The sequence below is a fragment of the Pongo pygmaeus genome, chromosome 4 (assembly GCF_028885625.2).
Source record: "Pongo pygmaeus isolate AG05252 chromosome 4, NHGRI_mPonPyg2-v2.0_pri, whole genome shotgun sequence".
Classification (NCBI taxonomy): Eukaryota; Metazoa; Chordata; class Mammalia; order Primates; family Hominidae; genus Pongo; species Pongo pygmaeus.
Window position 1 is genome coordinate 31977505 of NC_072377.2, and position 27034 is coordinate 32004538.

The window sequence follows — 27034 nt, forward strand, 5'->3', positions numbered from 1 at the left end:
CCCTCCTTCTACGTCCTCCAATCCGAAAACGCAACCGGGTGAGGGAGCGCTTCCGCCAGGAGAGAGCTGGCGGAGTTGAGGCGCCGGCTTTCCCGGGTCTTCTCCAGCTGCCACCGCTTTGCTGCAAAGCTGACGGGCGCAAAGACATGAGTGACTCCGCGGGAGGGCGCGCTGGTCTCCGGCGTTATCCCAAGCTCCCAGTGTGGGTGGTGGAGGATCATCAGGAGGTGAGCGGACGGCAGCCGGGCTCTGGGGCAGAATCAGCGGAAGCCCTGACGCTCAGAGGGCCAAGCAGACGGCGCAACCTTAGCATCAGAGGCCAGAGAGTTAACCAGAGTTAAACTGCCCTATTCCGTTGCTGTGGAGAGGACCCCAAAACAGCTAACTAGGAAGAATGAGAACTGACATTTATGGGCGGTTCCTACCAGTCGGGGCAACTTATTTACCTCGGTTTGCCCCCAAATCCCAGAACCAAGCAACTGGTGGCGTCGGGATTCAAAACCGGACAGTCTGGCTGCAGAGCCCTGTGTCCTTAACCTGCAGTTAACTCTGGCTTCCAGGTGTCTCCTGGAATCGCCACCACAGCCCTGCTGTTTAGATGGGAGGCTTTATGCTTGGAACGTGGGCTCTGATCTGAAATGGGAACAGTAATCGTAGGACTCAGAGGGCTGTTAGTATTATTGTGTAAATATTGTGTTAAAAAAAATTTTTTTTTTTTCTTTTTTGAGACGGAGTCTCTCTCTGTTACCCAGACTGGAGTGCAGTGGCGCGATCTCGGCCCACTGCAACCTCCGCCTCCTGGGTTCGAGCGATTCTCCTGCCTCAGCCTCCTGAGTAGCTGGGACCACAGGCACCCATCACCGTGCCCAGCTAATTTTTGTATATTTAGTAGAGACGGGGCTTCGCCATGTTAGCCAGGATGGTCTGAACGTCTGACCTCACGTGATCGGCCCCCGCCGACCTCCCAAAGTGCTGGGATTACAGGCGTGAGCTACTGCGCACGGCCCATATTGTGTAAAAAAAAAAAAAAAAATTTAACACGGTGCCCTGCATAGATAAACTCTAAAAAGGGTTTCCATGTTTATGGCCGTGCTGATTTACAGTAGCTAAATTGGTTTCTTAATCTAGACTTTTCCAAGTCAACAAAGGAGGCCCATGGATCTAATAAATATGTTTTAAAGTAGCATCAGTAGGCTTGGGATGGGAGGCGGTTCTCTGGATGTTAAAAAAGAAGAGGGATTTACTGGTGGTGACAGTTAATAGGAGAGGAAGATAGGTTTCTCAGGACCTGGATATAGTGTCTATGACCTTGAGAGAATGAGAAAGCCTAGGTTAGACGGTACTTTCAAATTAGGTATTAAACCTAGAATTAGAGAAGATGTAAGAGGAAAAATGGCCTTTACAGACCTCCTAGCCCAACTCCACCATTCTAAGGGTACCAGAAAGACCCTAACCAGCCTGGACAGCAGAGCGAAATCCCGTGTCTACAAAAATAGAAGTGAAAAAATTAGCTGGGCGTAGTGGTGCGTGCCTGTAATCCCAGCTACTCAGGAGACTGAGGTGGGAGGATCGCGTGAACCCAGGAGTCCAAGGCTGCAGTGAGCTATGATCACATCACTGCTCTCCAGGCTGGGCAACTGACAAGACCCTGTCCCTTTTTAAAGGAAAAAAAAATACTTTGAGACCTAGGGTACCTTGAACACCTAGTTAATGTTAGAACAGGCATTAAGCGGTAGTTTGTTCCTGAGCCCCAGTCCTGGTCTGTTTCCCCACATGACCTGTTGAGTTCGAGGGGGCAGCAGGAAGGCAGCTGGAGATGCAGGTTGGAAGTTCTGAGGACAGAGTAATGCTTGAGATTATCATCTGCACCATCTACAATAAACAAATTTTATGTTTTTCTACTTTACAGCAACATAGTATGCTTTCAATTATGTGCATTGTTTTTCAGTCTGCGGTTGAGTGTGTGCTCATGGTTTCAGTGTTAATTCTTATTGTGTGCCTGTGTCTTTTACAGGTTCTACCCTTTATATACCGGGCCATAGGCTCAAAGCATCTTCCTGCCAGTAATATAAGTTTTTTACATTTCGACTCACATCCAGACCTCCTTATTCCTGTGAATATGCCAGCAGACACCGTGTTTGATAAGGAAACACTCTTTGGGTAATATGTGATTTTATTCGTGGTCTTTTGTGTTTGAAGTACAATTTGCAGTAGATAATAAGCAATTATAGGAAATAGACTTTGCTAAACTCATGGGTTTGGGGGTTTTTGGTTTGTCTTTTTTTTTTTTTTTCATTTTATTTAGAACAAGTGTTGACAACTTTCTTAAAGAGCCAGATTAGTAAATATTTTAGGTTTGCTGGCTATATGGTCTCTGTTGCAACTATTAATCTTTGCCTTTGTAGTGTGAAAGCAATCACAGGCACTGTGTAAACGAATGACAGTAGCTGTGTTCCAATAAAACTTTATTTACAAGCTGGGCATGATGGATGAGCCTGTAGTCCCAGCTACTCAGGAGGCTAAGGTGGGAAGATCACTTGAGGCCAGCAGTTCCAGGCTGTGATCAAAGCCTGTGGATAGCTGCTGCACTCCAGACTGAGCAACATAACCAGACCCCATGTCTTAAAAGAAACAAACCAAAAAAACTTTGTTTACAAAAACTGCCTAGCCAATGTTTAATCCTTTTAATATTTGCCTTTATAGAGGCCATTGGATTCTCATGTCTATTTCTGCATTTAGTCCATTGCCATATGTCGTTTTGGTTGAAATATATGATGAAAATTCAGGCTTTCACAGACATGTAATTGGAAAAGGAAAGAGTATTTTGATAGCCTTTTCAGATAATTGTGAATATTCTTTGATAGTGCACCAAAACTTGAAAAGTAGTAGTTTATTAAAGCTTATTTGAAATGTAGAATTCAGCAATTCAGTATCAAGTGTGAATAACCATAGTTTATTGATCACTCCTTTCAAGATAAATGGTGTTCACCTCGAAGTTCAATCGCAACAAGTGCTTTTCCTTGAGACAACTGTTATGCTTCAAACTATGTAGCAGGAGAGCTTTCTGTGCATTTCTCATTTTGCCACACATAATATTTAAAAATGTATACTTAGGATGGAAATTTAATAAAACCAAGATGTTCTCGAATGAAACTTTTACATTTATTTGTTTACTTATTTTAGCAGTGGTTGGTAACAAAGAATATAGTAACTACTAACAGTTTGGTGCTGCTGCCTTAATTAATGTTGGAACATCAACCCACCAGTGCCTTTGCACCATCTTTGCAAATGTCAATAAATGAAAACAGGAAATAATACCTTAGTATTTTCATGAAAATAGTTTTGTAATAGTGATGTCCCTGAAAAAGTCTCAGGAACCACTCTAGGGACCACACTTTGAGACCTGTGGCCTTAAAATGTTGTGGATAAAATTACACTTGGGAAAAAAAAGAAAACATTAAAAGTTTTAATGTTGTCTCTATGTTTCTTTTCCAGAGAATTAAGTATTGAAAATTGGATTATGCCTGCGGTTTATGCTGGCCATTTTTCACATGTAATATGGTTTCATCCCGCATGGGCTCAGCAAATCAGAGAGGGCAGACACCACTTTCTAGTGGGCAAAGACACTTCTACCACAACAATCAGGTAATTTCCCCATATTTGTGAATATGGAAGTGATTGAATGTTTCTATCTTATTTTGGATTCCTATAATAACTTCATAAGTGTCTGCACACAATAGGGTCAGATTAAGCCTCAACTTCTCCAAAGAGTTCTCAAAACACGAAGAACAAACTTTTAAGTCTCTTGATGTTCTTCATGTACCATTTATATTTAGTTGCTAGTCAAATTAGATTTTGAATGTGATCATTATCCTCTGGAATTTGGGCTTCATTGGTGATTAACTCCTTAAGCCATTGAAGTATCTTATAGATTTATATATCCAGTAGTACATTTTACTGTTTCCTTTCAATATAACTGTTGTCTGCTGAATATGCCTCGGTGGCTCACGCCTGTAATCCCAGCACTTTGGGAGGCAGAGGTGGACAGAAGAGATCGAGATCATCCTGGCTAACATGGTGAAACCCCGTCTCTACTAAAAATACAAAAACAAAGTAGCCGGGCGTGGTGGTGGGCGCCTGTAGTCCCAGCTACTCAGGAAGCTGAGGCAGGAGAATGGCATGAACCCAGGAGACGGAGCTTGCAGTGAGCTGAGATTGTGCCACTGCACTCCAGCCTGGGCAACAGAGCGAGACTCTATCTCAAAAACAAAACAAACAAACAAACAAAAAAAACAATAATTAGCAGTGAAAGGGCAAAATTATCTCACTTTGATTTTTTTATAAATCCAACTGCTGAATAAGTAGATTTGGGGCTTTAATTTTCTTTATAATATAATTAGTTTCAGATAAGTACTGAATCTAAAGTAAATTACAGTATCCTCAGACTTGAGATAAATGTGCAACTGTTTTTATTGTATAAGCTATTTAACCAATGTTTTGTGTATCTTGTGATACTATAATACTTTTAGAAATATCAGTATGTTCTTGACTTTAAAATTCTCTTGTGATGGGATAAATATTTTAAGCAGTATAGCCATAACTTTCTAGAACCTTAAGGATAATGGAGTGAAATGGTAATACGTTGAAAATCAGATAGTCTTCCTCATTGAAAATGATACTTTATTTCTAATTTTTCTTGATACAATTAACTTTTGTAGTATATATTCTTGTCATGTGCACAAATAGCTTTGTTGTGATATATGAAAATTGTATTTATTTCAGATATAATTCAAAAGAAATAATTAAGACTCAGCATATAAATATTGTACATACTACTGGTATATTTCAGTGAGTAGGCCTGATTTAACCTACAAAATCAAATAATTTTCAGCAATCTGACACAGACATTTGAAACTCCATGTGTGATTAATAATTTCGGAAGATTTTGATTCATGACTTTGGTTAATCCTACAAGTAAAAATGTATGGAAGAGACACATATACATGTTGGTGTGCAGTTTGACAAATACTTGTATGTTTGTATGATAGGAACACGGGAAAAGTGCTGTTATTAAAAAGAATATTAATTTAGGTTGGGGGGATACAGCCTCATCTTAGGGTTGTACAGTTTTAATAAGCTTGGACATTAGTTTTACTATGTCATTAATCTATTTTTGGAAAATAGCTTTTACAGTTTATAGCTGTGTATGCTGGGAGAGGTCAAGTGGGAAATAAATATTAACCATGATTTTAGGTGGGTAAGGCATGCCTCTAGAAGAAGTATTTGGCTTCACTTTGAAGTATTTACCAAGTCACCTTTCATATTGAAAATATTATGGTTATATAGAAATTAACAAAGCTCTAAAATATGTCGGGGAGTTTCTATTAAGAGAAATTATTTCCAGATGAAATTTTTCTCTTCAATGATTTTTTGGATAACGACTCAGCTGGTATGAGAGAGAACAAAGGAACACTGGCTTAAACAAGAGAGTTTATTCTTGTATTAGAATTCACTGTACACAGTCCAGGCCTATGTGGCAGCTCTAGAGTTTGGGGAGCCCTAGTTCCTTCTACCTTTTTGCACCACCATCTGTAGAATATTGCCCTTGTCCTTACAGTCCAAGGTGGCTTGCCACCTCTGTGTTCATATGCCAGTCAGCAGGGAACAGGAGAGCAAAGCTCTGTACGCTTTTCTTCCATTCACTACCACTGGCCTGAATTTAATCACATGGCCACACCAGGCTGCAAGGCAGACTGAAATGCATGTGGGGCAGCTGTGTGTCCAGCTAAGAATTTGAGGAATGCTATTTCTACAGAAGAGCAGGAAGTACAAATACTAGAGACTGCTCTCAGTTTTTGTCAAATAGATCCGTTCTTATATTTCTGCCATGCCGTAGTGAAATGTCAACTGATTTGCGCATTCTTCTTAAAAATTGTTTTTTCCTCTGATTCAGGGTTACAAGTACAGATCATTACTTCCTAAGTGATGGTCTGTATGTACCTGAAGACCAGCTAGAGAACCAAAAACCTTTACAATTGGATGTAATTATGGTGAAACCTTATAAACTCTGTAACAATCAAGAAGAAAATGATGCAGTGTCTTCTGCTAAGAAACCAAAGCTAGCCCTGGAAGATTCGAGAAACACTGCCTCTACTAACCGTGACTCCTCTTCAGAAGGACTGGAAAAGGACACAGCAACACAGAGAAGTGACCAGACTTGCCTAGAACCATCATGTTCATGTTCTTCTGAAAACCAGGAATGCCAGACTGCTGCCAGCACTGGGGAAATTCTGGAAACTTTGAAGAAAGGGAAGGCATTTGTTTTAGATATTGACTTGGATTTTTTTTCAGTCAAGAATCCCTTCAAAGAAATGTTCACTCAGGTAAATATTGTATTTTTAATACATAGATCTTGAGAATTGTATGGCTTTTCTCTAGATGAGGAACCAGCAAACTCTTTAAAACAGCTAGCAATTATTTTAGGTTTTGGGGTTCACATTCTCTACTAATACCCTTTTCTGTTGTTTTCTAAACCTTTTAAAGTTGTATATACCATTCTTAACTTGAGGGCCATACACAAACAGGCTCTAGGCTGTGGATTGCCAACTCCTGCTCTAGATAGTATTCATTATTTTGCATTTATTAATTGGGGTAATGTATACATGGGTGATGGATAAAAATTAAATCATACAGTACAGGTACATACAGTCAGCCCTCTGTATCCATGGGTTCTGTATCCCTGAATTTAACCAGCCACAGATAGGAAATATTCAGAAAAAATAAAAAACAATGAGAAATAACAATACAAGAGTAAAAATAATACAAATAAAAAACAATACAGTATAACAACTATTTACATAGGATTTACCCTGTATTAGATACCACAAGTAATTTAGAGATGACTTAAAGTATATGAGAGGGTATGCATAGGTTATATGCAAATACTACACTATTATATATCAGGGACTTCAGCATCCACAGATTTTGGTATCCACAGGAGGTCCCAGAACCAATCCCCCAAGGATACCGAGGGACAAGTGTACATTGAAAAACAGCACTCTCTTATCCCCATTCCCTCAGTTCTTTGCTTCAGAAACAAATACTGTGGTCAGTTCCTGGTGTATCTTTCCAGCAATATTCTATATATAAATCCTGTGTAACAGATTATTCCTTAAACAGTAATGTGCCTGATTACTCACCTAAATATTTGTAATAAATATTTGTAATGAAAGTTTCTAGAAAGTTACATAAGAAATTCAGTGGCAGTTATTCTTTTTAGAGTGCTATCAGGAAACCTGGGAACAGAGGGATTTTTATAGCCTAAATACCCTTTGGTACAATGGACTTTTTAAAAAGCATATATTACACTTTATTATTTAGTAGCAATTTTTTAAATATCATTAGGAAAGACAGATGTCCATCTTTTTTTTTTTTTTTTTAAGAGCATGTTCAGGCTGGGCATGGTGGCTCATGCGTATAATCCCAGCACTTTGGGAGGCCAAAGCAGGAGGACCACTTGAGCCAAGGAGTTTGAGAACAGCGTAGGCAACGTAGCAAGACCCCATCTCTATAAAAAAAAAATTTTTTTTTTTAATCTAGCCAGGCATAGTGGCATGTGCCTGTGGTCCAACTACTCGGGTGGCTGAGATGGGAGGATCACTTGAGCCTGGGAGGTCAAGGCTGCAGTGAGTCGTGATTGCACCCCTGCACTCCAGCCTGGGTGACAGAGCGAGACCCCATCTCATAAAAAAGAAGCATGTTCAAAAGTTAGGGGAGTTAAGTTCTGTTGTTACCTCTACTGCTTATTAGTTATATGATCTTAGGAAAATTACTTAACCTTTCTGACCCATAGTTTCTTCAAGTATCGAATCAGAATAATAATCATACCCAACTCAGGATTGTTATAATGAATAAAGCACTGAAGATATGCCACAACATTGTGCTTAATGAATTTTAGCTCTTGGGTATAACCTCTTCCTGAGAATATTCCTAAATAGGATTACTGGGGCCAGGTGTACCCACCTATATAATGGATCCATGTAGCTGTGCTAAACAAGGGGAAACATTATCCTACAAAGTTTGTATAGCAAGCCTCTTTCTCCCCTTGTGTGGTGCCTTCTGACCGAGGTTCTATGTCTTTGACATTCTACCTCCAGTATTGCCTTTGTACTTCAGAGTTCTCTTCTGTTGTTAGAGAAATGGCTGCAAAGTGAACATAGAGAGTTCTTTGTTGTTGTTATTAAAAATATGTATATTTCCTGTAAACAGCTAAGTCTGTTTAGATCCTAGGACATGCCATTTATATAGCAGAATATTATTTAAAATATTTTCATCTCATGATCCATTAGCCACCAAGTATGCTTCCTTAGGTAATTTTTACATAGTATTGTCATGCCCAGCTGGATAGAGTTGCCTTGAAGAAGTGATATTTACAATAAAATAAAATTTTACAATATTTACAATAAAATTATTACAATAAAAATCTAAAGTATACATTTTGCCTGATTCTCCCATACATACCTTTAAATAATTATCTAAGATGTTCTTGTATCACAAGGAAGGTTGTCTCTTCCTTAAAGCATATCATTAAAAAATTTTAGCTTTTTTTTTTCTGGTATGTGGATTTTTTGTTTTGTTTTCCAGGAAGAATACAAAATCTTACAAGAGTTGTACCAATTTAAGAAACCTGGCACCAACCTGACAGAGGTATCCTCCATTTGTTTCTTTGGGGTTTTATTCATTTATCATATAACTAATAATATCTTGCAAATTACCACAGTGATCTCAAAGACTGCTCAAAGTGTGTGGGGGCGGGGGGGAGTGTATTGGCGAAGCCCATGGTTAGTACTTGAAAATTATGTTTTAACTAATAAAGCCAAGTTTTTTTTGTAATGGGATGTTGCTTGTTTTTTGAAAGAATAACTGTATAATCTCAGCTTTTCAATGTATTTAAAGGAAGATTTAGTAGATATTGTTGATACTCGAATTCATCAATTAGAGGATTTAGAAGCCACTTTCGCTGATTTGTGTGATGGTGATGATGAAGAAACGGTACAGAGATGGGCTTCAAACCCTGGGTAAGACTCTCAAACATTTTTTTCCCCCAACTCTACTAACTTTCAGTCCTAGATATGTTCCTAAATTTGCAAGATACATTGCTTTTAAAAAATTAGTATTCAGCTACTTGGGACGCTGAGGCAGAAGAGGATCACTTGAGGCCAGGAGTTCAGACCAGCCTGGATACTGTAACAAGACCCTGTCTCTAAAAAAAAGTTTTTTAATTAGCCAGATATGGTGGCACCTACCTGTAGCCACTACAGCCAGTGCTCCCAGCTACTTGGGAGGCTAAAGTGGGAGGATTGCTTGGGCCAAGGAGTTTGAGGCTGCAGTGAGCTGTGATCATGCCACTGCACTCTACCCTGGGTGACAAAGACTTGTCTCAAAAAAGAAAGAGAGAAAGAAAAAAGAATTAGTATTAAATTTCAACACATTTACTAACAATAGTAGACATTATTGAGTGTTTTCTGTGTACCTTTTATCTAAGATTTTTCCTTTCCTTATCTCATGTACTCCTTACAACAGTCTTACGGTTTTATTCTTATGTCAATTTTATAGATGAGGAAACCAAGGTTAAGTAAATTGCCCCAAGTCACATAGTAAGTGGGTATGTTTTTAGTCTTTGTACGGTAGCTGCCCCTAAATATGAGATACTGTACAAGGTCTTAAAGAGAATTAAAGATGAGTAGTACATAGGCATTCCCTGTTCTAAGTAGAATAAGAAAAAAATACTAACCCAACAACAGAAAAGTAAATTACTTGACAAGTAAATTACAATGCGAAAACTTGGCTGGGCGTGGTGGCTCTCGCCTGTAATCCCAGCACTTTGGGAGGCCGAGGCGGGCGGATCACGAGGTGAGGAGATCGAGACCATCCTGGCCAACACGGAGAAACCCAGTCTCTACTAAAAATACAAAAAAAAAAAAAAAAATTAGCCGGGCATGGTCGCGGGCTCCTGTGGTCCCAGCTACTCGGGAGACTGAGGCAGGAGAATGGCATGAATCCGGGAGGCGGAGCTTGCAGTGAGCCGAGATTGTGCCACTGCATAATTTTGAGACTCCGTCTCAAAAAAAAAAAAAAAAAAAAGCGAAAACTTAGCTTCTTTTAAGGAAATCCCAAATACAAGTGGAAGGGTATTTTCAATCTCCTGACGTGAAGGAGCAGTATTTGAAGGCTAGATTCTCCATCAGATCATTTATTTGACTGACTGTTCATATTACCTTGAAAGAATGGAGAGAGAAGTTCTTTTTGAGGGAAAGCCTTTGGTATTGAAGCTGGAGTAAAAGAATATTGACATAAATATTACAGTGATTTTTCTCTAAAATAATTCTTAAATCATGTAATCTCAAATGGCCAGAAAGCTAAAATAAAACCATCAGACAAACTTTTTGTCCCCATGAGCATAGGAAAACCAGAACTAGCTTATTTTAAAACTAATCTCCCACAAACTGTCATATTATTCCCTCTGGTGTAAACAAAAGAAAATCAGTTGTAAGGTAGCAAGATAAAACGGGAAATTAGAATCAATAGTACTTTAGGCCAGAACATGAACAGCCACTAAGATTGTCATGTTTTGGTTATTAAAAATAATTCAGCAGATCTCTAGAAGAATATGGAAGAAGCTGAAACAGTGGTTGCCTCTGGGGAGAGGAATTCTATGGCTAAATGATGAAGTATATGAGTGAGAAATTATTTCTTTTGCTATGTACACGTATTATCTATTCAAAATACTCATTGTAATTTTTACTTAAAATACTCAAAAACATCCCTAAGATGTAAACATCATAAAGCTTTAATTATTGACACTAACAAAGCAGTGATGTGGAAGAATAATTCACAGTAATATTAATCACTTCAGTGAGTATTGATTAGGCACTTTAACATCAATTAATGGCCAGGCGTGGTGGCTCACTTCTGTAGTCTGAGCACTTTGGGAGGCCAAGGTGGGCAGATCGCCTGAGCTCAGGAGTTCGAGACCAGCCTGGGTGACATGATGAAATCCTGTACAAAAAAATACAAAATTTAGCCAGGCATGGTGGCATGCGCCTGTGGCCCCAGCTACTTGGGAGGCTGAGGTGGGAGGATCACTTGAGCCTGGGAGGTCAAGGCTGCAGTGAGCTGAGATCGCACCACTGCACTCCAGCCTGGGTGACAGAGGGAGACCCTGTCTCAAAAAAAGAAAGAAAAAAAATCAGTTAATGCTTTTTCCTCTTCAGTATAGGGTTCTAAAATGATTCCCTGTTTTTTGAAATGATAGAAGAGGGAGATAGAAAAATAAGTCACAGGACAGGAGTCTTCCTAGAAATACTGAAAAATACCTATTATTTTGTTATTTCATGAAGTCTCAAGCTAAGTTTAAAACTTAAACAACATCAACAAAATAGGCCTGGAAACCTTGGAATCCTAAGTCCAGCCCACAGACTTCCACTGAAACCCACTCTGCCTACTGAGCATGCCCAGTTAGCTCCTCATCACCAGCAGAGAGTTCTATCACAGACTTGAAGATATGATGAGACTGCAACAGTAGTGAGTTTAGACTGTGCTTGGTATAGAAGGGAGAAAAAATAGCATAAAGGAAAAGTAGATAACACTGAAAGAAAAGTCTCCCCAAACTAACCATGACCCTAAAGAGCCAGACCCTCGGCATGGAGGCTTCACTATGTCTAGGGAAGTGAGGAGGGTGGTTAGGGTCCAGAAGCCTAGAAAATGTCATTAATTAAAAGGAAAAAGTAACAGGACAAGTGGGCAAGCAGGCAGGCCTCCATGCCTCCTTTTTTCTTTCTTTTTTTACTCCCAGCAAATTAGTGAATATTTGTGGAGGAGGAATTAAAACACTAGAAGCATTAGCCAATCAGAGTTTCCAAAAGGTCCACCTAAACTTAATACCTTAAAAGCATCAATGTGGCCGGACGCGATGGCTCACACCTGTAATCCCAGCACTTTGGGAGGCTGAGGCGGGCGGATCATGAGGTCAGGAGATCGAAACCATCCTGGCTAACATGGTGAAACCCCGTCTCTACTAAAAAATACAAAAAATTAGCCGGGCGTGGTGGCGAGTGCCTGTAGTCCCAGCTACTTGGGAGGCTGAGGCAGGAGAATGGCGTGAACCTGGAAGGCAGAGCTTGCAGTGAGCCGAGATCGCACCACTGCACTCTAGCCTGGGCAACAGAGCGAGACTCTGTCTCAAAAAAAAAAAATGCATCAATGTTGTATCAGATGATGTAGGATTTTTCCGATTATGATTGTATTTACTGGCTAGGCCTGAGTTCACACCTGTAAAATCCCAACACTTGGGAGGCTAAGATGGAAGGATTACTTGAGGCCAAGAGTTTAAGACCAGTCTAGGCAACATAGCAAGACCCTATTTCTACAAAAAGATTTTAAAATTAGTTGGGTGTGGTGGTGTTCACTTATAGCCCCAGCTACTTGGGAGGCTGAAGTGGGAGATTCCTTAAGCCCAGAAGTTCGAGGCTACAGTGAGCCATGATCACACCACTGCCCTGTAGCCTGGGTGGTAGCAAGATCCTGTCTCAACAGTAATAATAATTGTATACACGAATAAACGTGTCCTTAATTTTTTTTTTTTTTTTTTTTTTTTTAGCTTTCAGGAAACAGCCTCTTTTCATCACAGCATGCTAAGGATACTTAGTTTTCTTGCTAATCAAAATAATTTTTTTTTTTTTTTTTTTTTTTGAGACAGTTTCACTCTCGTCACCCCGGCTGGAGTGCAATGGTGCGGACTCAGCTCACTGCAACCTCCGCCTCCCGGGTTCATGCAATTCTCCTGCCTCAGCCTCCCGAATAGCTGGGATTACAGGCATGCACCACCACACCCGGCTAATTTTGTATTTTTAGTAGAGACAGGGTTTTACCATGTTGGCCAGGCTGGTCTCGAACTCCTGACTTCAAGTGATCCACCCGTCTTGGCCTCCCAAAGTTCTGGGATTACAGGCATGAGCCACCGCACCTGGCCTCAAAATAATTTTTAAAGTCAGTAGAACTTCCCATTTTTGAAGAAGAAATCTCATTTTCTTGAATGCTCACTTTTAGTCTTTAACACAATCTGTAATCTTTTGGGTAAGAAAACAGGAAACATTTATTTCTTAATATTTTAAGATATTTGAACAGCTTTATCTTTTATTTCCCAAGTGCCATATGAAGCATGTTATTATGGTAAATGTTAGTATAATGTATCATTTGCTATGGTCATTTTAGTTGTGGTGGTTGTGATGTTTAATTGAGTGGGATGGCTTTTTTCCAGAATGGAATCACTAGTTCCCCTTGTACAGAGTTTGAAAAAACGGATGGAAGTACCAGACTATGAAATGGTAAATATTTTATATTAATGTGTAAAATTGACCCTTCGTAAAGACAATTTTCTGGGTAGACGAATTTGCTTTTTGTTAAAGTGGTTCGTTTTTGTTTGTGTTCCTGTGAAGTCTGAAACAATTATTAAGAAAAGAAATGAGTGAAAAAAATACATACATTGAAACAGAATACTGTTTTCCTGGAAAAGTCTTCCAGGAAAAACTTTTTTTTCTCAATTTTACGTATGGAGCAAAAGTCCTGTGTATTTTTTTTAATTTTGTCTGTGGTCAGATCTCTCTTCACCAGACAAAAGAAAAGTACACAATTTCTAAAATGGTCCATTTTTTATTGATGAGTATTTATACCGCCTTCCTCCTTCCTTCTTTTCCTCCCTATTTAAAAACTTTTCCGTTTGTAAAAACCCCAAGACAAAGAAAAAAGAGAGAGCTGTGACTAGCACATTTTAAATGTGTTAGCTGTTTGTCAACAGGGATCTGAATGCTATGGCGAAAGATACTTTTAGTCATAATTTATTTGTATATCATTTTGCAGTCTTTGAAGCATATATTTTCCCTTTTGACCTGGTACTTGAGATGAGAAAGCTATAGCTTAAAATGTTCAAGTGACTTTTCTCAGATTTGATGCCAGGGCTAAGACTTCCAAGTCTCCTTCCTTTTAGTGTGGTCTTTCTCTTAGTTTGCATATTTTATTTACTTACGGAATACAGTCAGACCACTGTGTTTGACTAAAGTTGAAGTATTGATTTAAGTATTGATTGAATTTATAAGAATTTGCTGGTATTCTTTAAAATAAGAGATGTCTATTTTCACACTGCTGATAAAGACATACCCGAGACTGGGCAATTTACAAAGGAGATTTAATGGACTTAAAGTTCCATATGATTGGGGAGGCCTCACAGTCATGGCGGAAGGTGAAAGGTGTGTCTCACATGGTGGCAGACAAGAGAAGAGAGAGCTTGTGCAGGGAGACTCCCGTTTTTAAAACCGTGAGATCTTATGAGACTCATTCACTATCATGAGAACAGCACAGGAAAGACCCACCCCCACAATTCAGTCACCTCCCATCAGGTGCCTGCCACAACATGTGGGAATTGTGGGGGTTACAATTCAAGATGAGATTTGGATGGGGACACAGCCAAACCATATCATTCCACCCTTGGCCCTTCCCAAATCTCCTGTCCTCGAATTTCAAAACCAATCCTGCCTTCCCAACAGTCCCTCAAAGTCTTAACTCATTTCAGCATTAACTCAAAAGTCCACAGTCCAACATCTCATCTGAGACAAGGCAAGTCCCTTCCACCTATGAGCCTGTAAAATCAAAAGAAAGTTAGTTACTTCCTAGATACAATGGGTGTACAAGAATTGGGTAGATACAGCTGTTCCAAATGGGAGGAATTGGCCCAAAGGGGCAATGCAAGTCTGAAGTCCATCGGGGCAGTCAAATCTTAAAGCTCCAAAACTATGGTCTTTGACTCCACATCTCACATCCAGGTCACGCTGATGCAAGAGGTGGGTTCGCATTGCCTTGGGCAGTTCTGCCCCTGTGGCTTTGCAGGATACAACCTCCCTCCTGGCTTCTTTCATGAGCTGGTGTTAAGTGTCTGCAGCTTTTCCAGGCACACGGTACAAGCTGTCAATGGATCTACCATTCTGGGATCTGGAGGACGGACAGTGGCCCTCTTCTCACAGCTCCGCTAGGCAGTGCCCCTAGGGACTCTGGGTGGGGATCCGACCCCACATTTCCCTTCCACACTGCCCTAGCAGAGGTTCTCCATGAGGGCCCTGCCCCTGCAGCAAACTTCTGCCTGGGCATCCAGGTGTTGCCACACATCTTCTGAAATCTGGGCAGAGGTTCCCAAACCTCAGTTCTTGACTTCTGTGCACTCGCAGGCTTGATCAACACCATACAGAAGCTGCCAAGGCCATCCTCTGAAACCACAGCCCGAGCTGTATGTTGGCCCCTTTTAGCCGTGGCTGGAGCGGCTGAGACACAGGACACCAAGTCCCTAGGCTGTACACAGCACTGGAACCCTGGGCTCTGCCCATGAAACAATTTTTTCCTCCTAAACCTTCAGGCCTGTGATGGGAGGGGCTACCGCAAAGGTCTCTGACATGCCCTGGATACATTTTTCCCTATTGTCTTGGGGATTAACATTTGGCTCCTCATTACTTATGCAAATTTCTGTAGCCAGCTTGAATTTCTCCTCAAAAAATGGAATTTTCTTTTCTTTAACATTGTCAGGCTGCAAATTTTCCAAACTTTTATGCCCTGTTTCCCTCTTAAAACTGAATGCCTTGGCCAGGCACAGTGGTTCATGCCTCTAATCCCAGCATTTTGGGAGGCCAAGGTTGGCAGATCATTTGAGGCCAGGAGTTCAAGACCAACCTGGCCAACATGTCGAAACCCCGTCTCTACTAAAAATACAAAACTTAGCTGGGTGTGGCAGTGCACACCTGTAATCCTAGCTACTCAGGAGGATAAGGCAGAGAATCGCTTGAACCTGAGAGGCAAAGGCTGCAGTGAGCCAAGATGGTACCACTGCACTCCAGCTTGGGTGACAGAGCAAGACTCCATTTCAAAAAAAAAAAAAAAACTGGATGCCTTTAACAGCACCCAGGTCATCTCTTGAATGCTTTGCTGCTTGGAAATTGCTTCCACCAGATACACTAAATCATCTCTCAACTTCAAAGTTCCACACATCTCTAGGGCAGGGGCAAAATGCCACCAGTCTCTTTGCTAAAATATAACAAGAGTCACCTTTGTTCCAGTTCCCAGCAAGTTCTTCATCTCCATCTGAGACCACCTCTGCCTGGATTTCATTGTCCATGTCATTATCAGCATTTTGGTCCAAGCCATTCAACAAGTCTCTAGGAAGTTCCAAACTGTCCAACATTTCCCTGCCTTCTTCTGAGCCCTCCAAACTGTTCTAACCTCTGCCAGTTCCAAAGTTGCTTCCACATTTTCAGGTATCTTTTCAATAGTGCCCCACTCTACTGGTACCAATTTACTGTATTAGTCTGTTTTCACACTGCTGATAAAGACATACCCGAGACTGGCAATTTACAAAAGAAGGAGATTTAATGGACTTAGTGTTCCACATGGCTGGAGAGGCCTCACAATCATGGCAGAAGGTGAGAGGCACATCTTACATGGCAGCAGACAAGAAGAGAGAGCTTATGTAGGGAGACTTGTTTTTTTAAAACCATCAGATCTCCAGCCGGGCATGGTGGCTCACATTTGTAATCCCAGCACTTGGGAGGCCAAAGTGAGCAGATCACCTGAGGTCGGGAGTTCGAGACCAGCCTGACCAACATGGAGCAACCCCATCTCTATGAAAAACACAAAATTAGCCGGGCATGGTGTCGCATCCCTGTAATCCCAGCTACTCGGGAGGCTGAGGCAAGAGAATTGCTTGAACCCAGGAGGTGGAGTTTGTGGTGAGCCAAGATCATGCCATTGTACTCCAGCCTGGGCAACAAGAGGGAAACTCTGTCTGAAAATAAATAAATAAATAAAACCATCAGATCTGATACTCATTCACTATCATGAGAAAAATGCAGGAAAGACCCACCCCCACAATCACCTCCCACTATGTTTCTCCCATGACACGTGGAAATTGTGGGAGTTACAATTCAAGATGAGATGTGGGTAGAGATACAGCCAAACCATATAATGAGCAGAGCAAAAGAATATTTTGGTGAAACCTGAGCAAATCCAAGACTTACACTTTTTTGTTTAACTTTTTTTTTTTTCCGGGAGCATACATTCAAGTTGCCCTGAATAAACACTTCCAAGACTTAACACTTTTTAAAAATGGTAATTAAGAAGATCGTTATAAGATACTTAAGGTTTGAAAATGTTTTGAGGCCAGGAGCGGTGGTTCATACCTGTAATCCCAGCACTTTGGGAGGCCAAGGCGGGTAAATCGCTTGAGCCCAGGAATTTGAGACCAGCCTGGACAACATGGCAAAACCCCGTCTCTACAAAAAATACAAAAATTAGCCAGGTGTGGTGGCGCACGCCTGTAGTCCCAGCTACTTGAGAGGCTGAGGCAGGAAGATCACTCGAGCCCTGGTGGTTACAATGAGTTGAGATTGTGCCATTGGACTCCAGCCTGGGCAACAGAGTGAAACTTTGTGTTAAATTTAAAAAGAAAAGAAATGCTTTGAGTTCATACAATATTATCAAATATGTCTGCAGGCAGGTCTGCTTTAATCATTACATTGCATCTGGGTTTTTTTCGTTGGGTGGGTTTGATGTTTTTTAGGGGGCAGGGAATGGCTAGGGCTCAGTCACAGATTATGTAATCCATTATGATGTGCCTACAGCTGCAGAGATAGAACGCTAAATAGTTTTATCATTTTGGCAAAGTGAACATCCAGAATTCATCCTTTTATCACACTGACTGATCATTGCCAGTTAAATTGTTGATGTGTATCCAAAGCCTCCAATAAAATAGTTGATTAGTGTGTTTTTTCATCCTTTGCACTTGTGTACTCTAGGCAAAACTATGACATAGTTAAGTTCCAGTTTTCAAAACTTTAGGTTGCAGAATGGTGGCATGTGAGCCACTTCTAACTTTCAGGCAAGTTTAATTTAGTGCTAAGACTAGAACATCATTCCATTCAAATTTAAAACACACATGTAGATAGCAGTAGCTTATGGTTATACATAAAGGATACACAAGAAAACAGTTTGGTTAAATAAGGTAGGATAAATATTTTCTCGTATCCTCTCAAAGCTTTGAATGTAGTACTAGGTGCATGTATTGATATTTAAAAAGTAAGTAAAATAGTGTGTTAAAAATGAGATGAGAATATGTACAGTTTTGTATCAACTTTTTTTTTTTTTTTTTTTTTTGAGATGGAGTTTCGCTCTTGTTGCCCAGGCTAGAGTGCAATGGCACAATCTCTGCCTCCAGGGTTCAAGTGATTCTCCTGCCTTAGCAGGAGAAGCTGGGATTATAGGCATGTGCCACCATGCCCGGTTAATTTTGTATTTTTAGTAGAGACAGGGTTTCTCCATGTTGGTCAGGCTGGTCTCGAACTCCTGACCTCAGGTGATACACCTGCCTCAGCCTCCCAAAGTGCTGGGATTACAGGCATGAGCTACCACGCCTGGCCTCAACTTTTTAGTATATAGATGAAATGGATAATTCGATAGAAAATGTGAATTACCAAAATTGACCCAAGACCAATAATCATAAAATAAAGAAGTAGTTAAAGAATTATTCTAAAAAGAGGCATCTGGCCAGACAGGTGTATAGGCGAGTTCTACCAACACTTCAGAGAGCAGATAACTTTTATGACATAGAAACTGTTAGGGAAAAAATCCCAATGCATAAAAATATCAAAAATTAAAAGTTTTTCATATTTAAGGTGTTGGATATCCCAGTCACCCTGATTTGATCTTTATATGCTATTATGAATGTATTAAATTATCACATGTACCCTGAAAATATGCACACCTTTTATGTATCAATAAAAGTAAAGATTTGTCAATAAGGCCATTAATGATTAAAGAAGCTTATAAAAACAACTGTCATACAGTGTAATTTTTAATTGTATTATTTTCAGGTTCACCAGGCTGGTTTAACCTGCGATTATTCAGAACTTCCTCACCATATCAGCACAGAACAAGAAATAGAGTATCTTATTCAATCTGTGCATTATTTACTGAAAAATTTACCAAATCCTACTCTCGTGACAATTGCAAGGTAAGTGTGTTCAGCAGAATAATGGCAAATCAGAGATGTGCACATCCTAATCTCTGTAACCTGTGAATATGTTACATTATATGGCAAAAGGAAATTCGCAGTGTGATTAACTCAAGGATTTTGAGATGAGGAGATTATCCTGGATTCACCAAGTGGGCCCAATGTAATCACAAGGGTCCTTAGAAGAGAAAGGCAGGAGGGTCAGAATCAGAGTGATTCGAAAATTCTACACTTCGGGCTTTGAAGGTAGAGGCCACAAGCTAAGGAACACAGGCAGCCCTTAGAAGCTAGAAAAGGCCAGGGGACAGATTATCCCCGGGATCTTACAAAAAGAATGCAGCTCTGTCAGCACCTTTATTTTAGGACTTCTGACCTCCAAAACTATATAATAAATTAGTGTTGCTTTAAGTTACTAAGTTTATGGTAATTTTTTATAGCAGCAGTAGGAAACTAATACAATCTCTGTAAGTAAATATAATGATTACTAATAAAATAATACAAATTTTTTTTAACCTACTCAGCTCAAAATTTAGATGTTGTATTTTCTCTTCCCTGTGTTTTTTTTTTTCTTTTCTTTTTTTTTTTTTTTTTTTTTTTTGAGATGGAGTTTCGCTCTTGTTGCCCAGGTTGGAGTGCAATGGCGCGATTTTGGCTCGGCGCGATTTTGGCTCGGCGCGATCTCGGCTCACTGCAACCTCTGCCTCCCAGGTTCAAGCAGTTCTCCTGCCTCAGTCTCCAGAGTAGCTGGGATTACCAGGATGTGCCACCACGCCTGGCTAATTTTGTATTTTTCATAGAGATGGGGTTTCTCCATGTTGGTCAGGCTGGTCTCAAACTCCCGACCTCAGGTGATCTGCTCGCCTCGGCCTCCCAAAATGCTGAGCTTACAGGCGTGAGCCACTGTGCCTGGCCCTTTCTCTTCCCTGTTAGTGATGATACGCAAACAATGTAGTTATTGTTATCTTGTCTTTGAGGTTGGTAATATTCAGACGAACACAAGAATTCTCATTTCTGTGTCCTACCAATTATTTAGCTGCTGCCATATTTTAAATTTGAATAGAATTGCTGAATAGTTATTATAACAATTTAATAATGCTTTCCTGGGTTAATTTTTGGGCTGGTTTTGTATGGAAGTATGAGATTCTAAAATAAGTACTTTAAGTACTCAGGCTAATAATATGTAATTCGTGACAAACATTTTGTAACATCCTTTTATCATTCTGAAACCTCATATAATGTAACCTACCTATATATAATTTAAATATATATAGATAATATAATATACATAGATAATATACATTATATATAGGTAATGTAACCTACTATACACATAATACCTCTACACATAAGAGGAATTAAAGTAATTGATAATAAAATATATTAAAATGCCAAACTAGACTCACATATTTAAGAGATGCAGTTAAAAATGTACTGTAGCACTTACACTGCGTGATGTAAATGTAGCAGTTACACATGCAAACAGATACCATGTGTTGACCAGATGCCATGAACAGCACTGCCATAATGACATTTTTTCAGTCACTGAACAGCTTCTTCATAAGGATCTACAGTTAAAGTCCAGTCTTTCCCCAATTGACAGAGTAGTTGCATTCCTGGAAAATTTAGTTCCTATTTAATGCATTTTTTAAAAATACTTTTGTATATAAACAAGTGTTCAGTTCTAGGCTGTATTAGTCTGTTTTCACGCTGCTGATAAAGACATACCTGAGACTGGGCAATATACAAAAGAAAGAGGTTTAATTGGACTTACAGTTCCACGTGACTGGGGAAGCCTCACAATCATGGCGGAAGACAAGGAGGAGCAAGTCATGTCTTCCATGGATGGCAGCAGGCAAAGACAATGAGAACCAAGCAAAAGAGGTTCTCCTTATAAAACCCTCAGATCTCATGAGACTTACTACCACAAGAACAGTATGGGGGAAACCACTGCCATGATTCAATTATCTCCCACCAGGTCCCTCCCACTGCAATGGGAGTTATGGGAGATACAATTCAAGATGAGATTTGGGTGGGGACACAGCCAAACTATATCATAGGCTCAAAAAATTAAAAATCACTTTTTCACTTACATGAGTACTCAGTAGACTTCGAAAATATTCAAGACACAGGACAGCTATTCATGCTGCAGGATGATCCTGCCTGTTGCAAGCCCTGTAGCAGCCCAGCCCTCTTATCCCAGTCCCCTAAATGTCAATAGCATCCCCTATTCATTGTGTCAATCAAAAATGTACTAAGAGATTTTCAAAACACCCTCATGGGAGTAGCTCCCATCAAGAACCACTCTAATAGTGTTTAAAGAAGTCAAAAATTGGCCAGGTGCAGTGGCCTCACACCTGTAATCCTGGCATTTTGGGAGTTGGAGGTGGGTGGATCGCTTGAGCTCAGGAGTTTGAGACCAGCCTGGGCAACATGGCAAAACCCTGTCTCTACAAAAAAAAAACACAAAAAATTAGCCTAGGCATGATGGCATGTGCCTATAGTCCCAGCTACTTGTGGAGCTGAGGCTGCGGTGAGCCAAGATCACACCACTGCACTCCAGCCTGAGTGATAAAATGAGACCCTGTCTCAAAAAAAAAAGTCAAAAATCTTTCCAAAAGTATTGCAGTACCCTTGATTTGTTAAGACTTATAAATTGAGTTTTTACATATGACACTTTAAAGTAAGTCTTGCTGAGCATAGTGGCTTACACCTGTAACCCCAGCACTTTGGGATGCCAAGGTGGGTGGATTGCTTGAGCCCAGGAGGTTGAGGCTGCAATCAGCCATGACCATGCCACTGAACAACAAAGGAAGCTCTTGTCTTAAAAAATAAAATAGGCCTTTGTCCATATGTATATGTTACTATTTAATAAAGTTTCTCAAGCTAGACATGGTGGCTCACCCCTGTAATCCCAGCATTTTGGGAGGCCAAGGTGGGTGGATCACCTGAGTTCAGGAGTTCAAGACCAGCCTGGCTAACATGGTGAAACCCCGTGTCTACTAAAAATATATAAATTAGCCAGGCACGGTGGCAGGCATCTGTAATCCCAGCTACTCAGGAGGCTGAGGCAGAAGAATCGCTTGAACCCAGAAGGCGGAGATTGCAGTGAGCCAAGATTGCGCCACTGCACTCCAGCCTGGGCAACAGAGCGAGACTCTGTCTCAAAAAAAATAAAAAATAAAGTTTCTCTTTATTATTTATTGTGTCTTAAATTTTTGCATCAAGCCACAAAAATAACCTGGTCACTAGAGCATAAAATGAGTTTATCAGTGGTCTTACAGATTATCTCTTTAGGTTTTAAATACTTGTACTAAGGAGTAGGCCAAATAACTAATTCCAGTTCCTCTATAAAGATTTCTGTGCGGCTCTTCTCACTGTGTCCTCTAGAAGGCTTTATTCACCCTTATCCAGAACCAGGAGACACTGGTTAATCCAGTTGTAACTGGCAGCAGCATTGTAAATGCCCAGTGCAACTCAGGTTGCAGTTGGTAAGTTCTGGAAAGACTCCCAAAATACAGATATCTGCCCCAACCTACTTTGCTCTTTTCTGCTTCCTACTGCCTAGGAAAGTAAATCCAACACCAGCACATCACCACATTTCATTTTGGACCAAGCCATGGATCCTTTATAATTTTGTAGTTAACAAATCATTTTTAGAAATAGAATCCTTTTATCAGTTGGAAAACCTCGACCCTCATCATTTCTAGCCCTAGCACACATATAATAAAAGATGTCCCATCGCTAAGATAATAAGCCCCTGTATTCCCAAGCAACATCTCACTTTCAGGCAAACAGTGGTCTAGCAATCAAGCACTAAGGTGCACACCGCATGTCACCTTGCACAGGTTAATCTCTTTCAGATTTCTTTAAAGGGATAGTCATTGTGCCTATTTCATAGAGTTGCTGTGAAAATTAAAGAACATAATTTATGTAAGGTGCCTAACATGGGGTAAACCTTTACTAGCTTTCAGTTGATATTAATCCAAAATTCAGCACACCTTAATTTCTGTTTTACATTGAAATGAACACATGCAGCTTTTCCTCACAGTATGATTTTATCCTATGTGTATTTTTCTTCTTTCTCTTTCTCTTGGTTCTAGGTCAAGTCTGGATGATTACTGTCCTTCTGACCAAGTTGACACTATTCAAGAAAAGGTCCTCAATATGCTACGTGCCCTCTATGGAAATCTAGACCTCCAAGTGTATGCAGCAGAGTCTCCTCCATCTTGAAACAAACAAAACATTAGGCTCCTGTTGTATCTTGGTTTAGTAACAGGCCTTTAATTAACTTATTTGTAAATGAGTCTTCCAGAGAACACTGTTTTATATTAACTTTCAGTGGAAATCTTTCAGATATTTTGAATCTCTAAACAACTATTATCAGTTGTGGAATGATGGTAAATTTTTTGGCATCAAGTCTAATAACCCCAGCTGATAGAACTGTTGCTTATCTGTCTTCCTTAAGTATTTTTTAGGGTTTTTTGGGGTTTTTTTTCCACTTTTCCCCCAGATCTATTGGACTGTATGAGATTCATTCATACTTCCATTTATTCATTCAACTAATATTTATTGAACACTTACATGTACCAGACATTATTAAGTGCTGGGTATATGGTAATGAACAGAATAGACAAGGCCCCTGCCCTTTTAAGGGAGACAGATAAGAAGGAAATTATGGGTTGTGAGAAATGTTATGAAGGAGAGGACAACAACAGACATGTCTTAGTACTTAGGGTACCATGGCCTTATAGGAAAGTAACATTCTCTTTTTTAATTTTATAAAAATAGAGATGGGGTCTCACCATGTTACCCAGGCTGGTCTCAAACTCCTGGGCACAAGCAATCCACCTGCCTTCGCCTCCCGAAGTGCTGGGATTACAGGTGTGAGTCACTGTCCCAGCCAGAAACTAACATTCTCAAAAGCTACTACCGAAAAAAACCCACAAATTTGCCAATCCATGAAAGTATCATAGGAAGTCTACCTTTCCAAGGAATTTGGCATTGTGGCCCTGCTCTTGCCAAGTGCTGTCCAGCATTGTTGGTATCAAGGTGATCTGGTTGAGTAAACTTGACCAAACAAAAATTAACTGTTTTTTGCTTTTCTGTTTTTGTTTTGCTGATCAAAAAAGCCCTTCAGGGTCTTTTGTGCCTCCAGGAGGTCGTTGTAGATATGAATAATATAGTGCCTAAGTGCCACTTTATTGGCAAGTCTGGATTGATACTTTTTTCAGATAAAGCAGCTTTTCATGTAAATAGTAAGGGAAATAGTAAATAGTAAGGGAAAAAGTTAAATCTTTAATTCTGACCTGCCATAAATTCCCAAAGATATAAACTGTCTTCCACCACCCCCCTCATAACTAAGACATCCTTCCTGAGTCACTCTTAATCATGAAACTTGATTTTCTCAATTGGCCAGTCTTCTGATCTTTAGTATCTCTTTAGTTCAGTGATTTTTACCTACCTACTTGATTGATTTTCCTTTAAAAGGTGAAATGACATTTAAAGAAAAACTAACACCCATCATTCCTCAGTCCCAACACAGCAGTTCTTTTCACTCTTGCATGTAACTTTCAGGCCTTACCCACATGTGTTCCTATAGAGTTGCATGTAGCTAAAATTATAGTGTGCTGCCTAACTTTGTGCTAATAACCAAGGACACACATTATCATTGCCTCTCAGTGGATGGCACCTGACCCCATTTTTCCAAGGATTCTATTTTCCAGTGAATTTTTGTCACCAAGTTAATTTCCCAAGTCTGATAGCATGAATGCTTATTTGTGTTGTGAAAAGCAGAACAGCCTGACTCAGCTTTCCATTTTCATAGAACAATATGTGCCAAAAAAGGTTTATTTTCTTGGTAAAATCAGAACTGTAGAATTGTGCTATTTTTAATTTTTAAAATTTTTGGTCAGAGCTTATAGACATTACTTTTATGATTATTTTGCGTGCTAAATAAGTTAAAGGGTATGTTTTGAACTATAGCACTAATTAATGTGTGTGATCTTAGTATGTTGATAGCTTTGATTTTGTGAGTGGTTTACTAGTCATTTGTTATGATCCCCATGAACTCCAATATGATTCACTGTGGTTTTAACTCAGGTTGAATAAAAGCATCCATTTCTTTTATAAGAAGGTTTGTTTAATTCTCATGTTCTGTGATCATCTCTTTGAGAATAAAATTCAGTCCCTAATAGTTGAAAAGAATCAGCTTAGTAAATTATGTCCTGCACATTCCAAATAGGAAGATATTTACTTTATCAAGATGTGTTTCATTTGTGTTCTGAGTACCAGTGAGGGGATACCATGGTACAGTGTTTTGAATTGTGTACTAATATCATTAAAGCATGGGATTTTAGTAGCTTTTTTAAAAAGGTGACTTAAGTGTAAGCATAGACTTTAACTTAATAAGTTGTGTATTTCCTAGTATCTAAGGGTAAAAAAATTTAAGTCCAGCCTTTCATAATAACCTTTTGACTGTCAATTTTAGATCTCTTTAGAAATATTTCCTATAGTTGGCCAGGCGCGGTGGCTCACGCCTGTAATCCCAGCACTTTGGGAGACCGAGGCGGGCGGATCACAAGGTCAGGAGATTGAGACCATCCTGGCTAACACGGTGAAACCCCGTCTCCACTAAAAATACAAAAAAAAATTCTCTGGGCATGTTGGTGGGCGCCTGTAGTCCCAGCTACTCCAGAGGCTGAGGCAGGAGAACGGCGTAAGCCCGGGAGGCGGAGCTTGCAGTGAGCCGAGATCGCGCCACTGCACTCCAGCCTGGGTGACAGAGCCAGACTCTGTCTCAAAAAGAAAAAAAAATATTTCCTATAGGCATGTATGTGTTCTAGCTTCTCGAGGAGCTCTTAGTCAATGTCCTTCACACATTTTTTTTTTTTTTGAGGTAGGGTCTCACTCTGTTGCCCAGGCTGGAATGCAGTAATATGATCTTGGCTCACTGCAGCCTCAACCTCCTGGGCTCAAGCGATCCTCCTACCTCAGCTTCCCGAGTAGCTGGGACTATAGGTGTGTGCCACCATGCTAGGCTTTTTATTATTATTATTTTGTAGACACGAAGTCTCACTATGTTGCTCAGGCTGGTCTCAAATTTCTGGGCTCAAGCAATCCTCCTGCCTCAGCCTCCCAAAGTTCTGGGATAACAGGCGTGAGCCACCATGCCCGGCCTCCTTCACTCTTTTTATGATAATCTCTCCTAGTCTTGACTTTGTTTTCGCAGCAGTGGCCCTGGATTGCTAGCAGTAAATTCATCATACTGCCAGTAGTTTATAATCAGTGGTGTGTTTCTCAGTACAAGATTCTCTCATTCACTGTACATCTCAAGAGAGAGCACTTTAGTGAAACTTCAGTTTTTGTTTGACATCTTTCAGAAATGCTTGACATACAGTCTTGCCTTCTCAAAGTATACTGATACTTTGATGAGGATCAGCATTTTTTATTGTATTTGTTTTGTTTTGTTTTGTTTTTGAGACAGAGTCTCGCTCTGTCACCAGGCTGGAGTGAAGTGGTGTGATCTTGGCTCACTGCAAGCTCCGCCTCCTGGGTTCATGCAATCCTTCTGCCTCAGCCTCCCAAGTAGCTGGGACTACAGGCACATGCCATCACGCCTGGCTAATTTTTGGATTTTTAGTAGAGACGAGGTTTCACCATGTTGGCCAGGATGGTCTCGATCCCTTGACTTCATGATCCACCCGCCTCAGCCTCCCAAAGTGCTGAGATTACAGGCGTGAGCTACCGTGCCCCGCCTATTGTAAACATTTAAGGTGTACAACGTGATGTTTTGATATACACAGTAAAAAGGTTACTATAGTCAAGTAAATCAACATACCCACTTCTCACGTAGTTGTCCTTTGTGTGTATGTATGTGTGGGTATGTGTGTGTGTGTGTGTGACAAGAGCACCTAAAATCCCTTTCAGTAAAAT

At 40.2% G+C, this 27034-nt stretch overlaps 1 protein-coding gene across 1 annotated transcript; it reads left to right on the top strand.

Moving 5' to 3' along the window:
- The first annotated feature begins 24 nt into the window (after window positions 1–24).
- Window positions 25–25231, top strand: C4H5orf22 (chromosome 4 C5orf22 homolog). Its single transcript, XM_054488095.2, has 9 exons — window positions 25–227; window positions 2015–2160; window positions 3496–3645; window positions 5954–6383; window positions 8644–8706; window positions 8956–9077; window positions 13319–13385; window positions 18963–19102; window positions 23203–25231. Exons 1-9 carry the CDS (start codon window positions 147–149, stop codon window positions 23330–23332), a joined length of 1329 nt encoding a protein of 442 aa, XP_054344070.1. The 5' UTR covers window positions 25–146; the 3' UTR covers window positions 23333–25231.
- Window positions 25232–27034: the final 1803 nt, after the last annotated feature.